The following is a 3439-nucleotide window of genomic DNA, read 5'->3' as shown; positions in this document are numbered from 1 at the left end:
TTTGTTTTGGCTTCCATGCTACTGATACTTTAGGCATTGTTGTGCATTCTCCGAATGTTGAGTATGGACATTTGTTTTAGACAGAGAAAAAAAAAAAAAAACTAAGAAATAAATAGCTCAGATTTGTCTTGTGAATTCTAAAAAACCATTGCAAAAAATTATGAAACCAATAAATATTCAAAAAAAAATTATACTGAAAGAACTTTAAAAATTATATGAGGACAAAAATACCCTTAACAAGATTCCTATCAATTAGTATTTGACAGGAAATGAAATAAATGCTCTTTGTTAATCATAGTTTTAGAATTGAAATAATTTTATTCAAATTATATTAGGTTTCATCTTGGTTGGAAGGAAAAACTTAGGTTGAGCAGTCAATCTTGCTGAAGAAGGGAAGATGAATAAATGTAGCATAAAATTTGGATTTTCCCTAAAAACACAATGAAAATCTTTATTATATGTGGATCATAAATAAGACCTCTCTATTTATGAATTTTAAACTTAGTCTTTGAAGGCTGATTTGATTATGCTAAACCTTGGATATATATATATTGATTACAATGTAACATGTTTCATGGGCTTCTCAAGCATATAGTCTAATGTGTATTAATGGATTCTTAACTTCAAAATTTTCAGGAATTCAATTCAAAATAATAATAATTCCTTGTTTAATTTTCAAACTTCTAAGCACCATTTTCAAAGTCCATCATCATCACCTTTACTTTAAAAAAAAAAAAAAAGTTCAGGATTCTTCAACAATTGTCAAACTTGTGTCACAGGAGATAAGGTCAAGGTCTCCTTAGACTAAAACTGGACAAATGAGGAGATGATGTCATTGATAAAATTTGAATGCCAACTTGTCAAGCAATATGTTTTCATTTTAAACCCTGAAAGCCTATTTAGAAACCTCAATGAAGGCAAAATTCCTAAGTACCTAAAACAATACAATTGAAGAAATACCATCATAAGCTACAAGAGTATTAGTAGGGGCAACATGGTCAATCCACTACTGTGGTACACATCACATCTCCTCACTCATATGAGACAGTTAATTTCTGAGTTTTTAATGGTTGTGTGGCGCGGGATCGAGCGAAGCCAGCAGAAGAAAGAGAGAGAAGTCACGGGTTTGTCTTGAAACTCCCCTCGCTCTCTCTCTCTCTCTTTCTTTCTTTCTTTCTTTCACAGTCCTAGACAGACCGACAGACACATATTCTCTCTCACTACAAAATCGAGGAAACCAAAAATTAAACCCTTTAGGAGTTTGGAGCTTCTTTAACAGCAACCAACATATAGAGACTCCATCACTCTCTAGTCTCTCCTCATCTACTCTTTAACACTTTCATCTCACTCAGTGGGTGTGCGTGAGTGTCTTCACTGACCTACCAGATATGGCTCTGATGCTTGATAATTGCGAGGGGATCATGCTGTCTCTGGACTCTCACAAGTCTGTGCCAGCTCCGTTCCTCACCAAAACCTACCAGTTGGTCGACGATCCCTCCACCGATCATATAGTCTCTTGGGGAGAAGACGATACCACCTTTGTGGTATGGCGTCCTCCTGAATTCGCTCGTGATCTCCTCCCCAACTACTTCAAACACAACAACTTCTCTAGCTTCGTTCGTCAGCTCAACACCTATGTACGTCTCTCTCTCTCTCTCTCTCTCTCTCTCTCTCTCTCTCTCTCTCTCTCTCTCTCTCTCCATATTATCAACTTTGATTTGATGATTTTGTTTTGGATTGAATAGGGGTTCAGGAAGATCGTCCCTGACCGATGGGAGTTCGCGAATGAATTCTTCAAGAAAGGAGAGAAGCATTTATTGTGTGAGATCCATCGGCGAAAAACTTCACATCAACCCCATATACCCATTAACCACCACCACAACCTCCATCACCAGCATTCACAGATAAGTTGTGGTGGTGGAGGTGTGCCAACTTTCTTTCCATTCTCTAGCCGAGTTAGCATCTCCCCTTCCGACTCAGATGAGCAAGCCAATTGGTGTGACTCGTCGCCACTCTCGTCTCCTAGCGGAGGAGGAGGGGGAACAGCACCGCCTGGTGGTGGTGGTGGGTTTACAGGTGGAGGAGGTGTTTGCACCAGCAGCAGCAGCTCAGTGACGGCGTTGTCTGAGGATAATGAGAGACTCCGGCAGAGCAACTCGATGCTGTTGTCGGAGCTAGCTCATATGAGGAAGCTCTACAATGATATCATTTACTTTGTGCAGAACCATGTGAGGCCTGTTGCTCCTAGTAACTCTTATCCTTCTTCTCATCATCTTCTCCTCTCCAACAATAATAACCCACCTTCTTCTTCATCTATCACAACTCAACCTTGTGTTACTAGTAATAATAATACTCCCATGATGGTGCACCAAAAGCCTCTTCACCAGCTCCTTGGGTTATATCATCATCACTCTACAACCCCACCTAAACAGGCTCAACAACAAGTGAAAGGTTCCTGCTTCAACTCCTCCTCCAGTAATAGTAGTACTACTGCATTGAGTGACTCTCATCAAGAACCCAACAACAATAATAATAGTACTAGTCGATTGATGAAGCTGTTTGGAGTGCCTCTTCACTCTAAGAAGAGATTACACCCAGAACCCATGACTGTGGAGACCAACAAAGCTCGTTTAGTGTTGTCCAAGGGTGAGTTAGGGTTGAATCTCATGCCTTCCTCTCCTTGCTAGCTTAGCTATCTACCTACCTACCTACTTCTTCACTTCCTCCTTTCAACATTTTGACCATACTATGCCCTTGAGCGGACCCTTCTTCTGTTTCTTACTCTTGTTTGCGTATCTTATTTTCTTCTTCTTGGCTTGGCTCTTCAATGCCCTTTTCTCTGTGTGTGTCTGTATATAATTAATTATGATGATATGCCAGTATTGTTTTGTTCCTCCCAGCCATTAATGCAGGTTGGTTTTTGTTTTGGTTTAGACTTTTAGGCTTCATAGCGAAGAACAAAGCAAGGATAAGTCATCCACAGCCACTGCTCTCTCAATTTCTGAGATGGTTTCAGTTACATTAATGTGTTTTTGCAGACTTGAAAATTGAAATGAAAGGGATAAGGGAAAGAGGCAAAGGCAAATATCCATATCCGTGTAGCTATTCTTTCTGTTTCTTAACTCATATGAAAAGACTCAGGAAGTTTCCCCAGACATTGTTCAGTGCCTCAGGCTGCTCAGCCTGATTGCTTATATGTTATGTTCTCTAGGCTTTTCTCTTCTTGTTGATGATCTCATTAATGGAGGTTTACGTACACCCTACTACTGCAACTCTGCAATTAATACTGGGTGAAATGAAATGAAAGTAGCTGACACCTGAACCTGATGATAATTTTGTCTCTCTAAAAGTTTAGGGTATCTGATTAAGGTAGCACGATGAAGGTGATTATCTTATGCCTTATGGTGCACGATGAAGGTGATTATCTTGCCTTTCTCGT

The 3439-nt window shown here is 39.6% G+C and overlaps 1 protein-coding gene across 1 annotated transcript; it reads left to right on the top strand.

Annotated features, from left to right (window-relative positions):
• The first annotated feature begins 1105 nt into the window (after nucleotides 1-1105).
• Nucleotides 1106-3085, top strand: LOC122058751 (heat stress transcription factor B-4-like). The gene is made up of 2 exons (XM_042621426.1): nucleotides 1106-1637; nucleotides 1746-3085. The coding sequence occupies exons 1-2, from the start codon at nucleotides 1389-1391 to the stop codon at nucleotides 2685-2687; spliced, it is 1191 nt and encodes a 396-aa protein (XP_042477360.1). The 5' UTR covers nucleotides 1106-1388; the 3' UTR covers nucleotides 2688-3085.
• Nucleotides 3086-3439: the final 354 nt, after the last annotated feature.

Source organism: Macadamia integrifolia, chromosome 13 (genome assembly GCF_013358625.1).
Source record: "Macadamia integrifolia cultivar HAES 741 chromosome 13, SCU_Mint_v3, whole genome shotgun sequence".
Lineage (NCBI taxonomy): Eukaryota > Viridiplantae > Streptophyta > Magnoliopsida > Proteales > Proteaceae > Macadamia > Macadamia integrifolia.
The sequence above is the reverse complement of the archived record's forward strand: the minus strand, read 5'-3'. Positions and strand labels throughout refer to the sequence as shown.

What these genes read in the sequence shown, in the direction of transcription:
- LOC122058751 (XM_042621426.1), top strand. Translation starts at nt 1,389, where the DNA reads ATGGCTCTGATGCTTGATAATTGCGAGGGGATCATGCTGTCTCTGGAC. An exon ending in TTCGTCAGCTCAACACCTAT is followed by an intron (nt 1,638 to 1,745) that starts GTACGTCTCTCT and finishes TGGATTGAATAG; the next exon opens with GGGTTCAGGAAGATCGTCCC.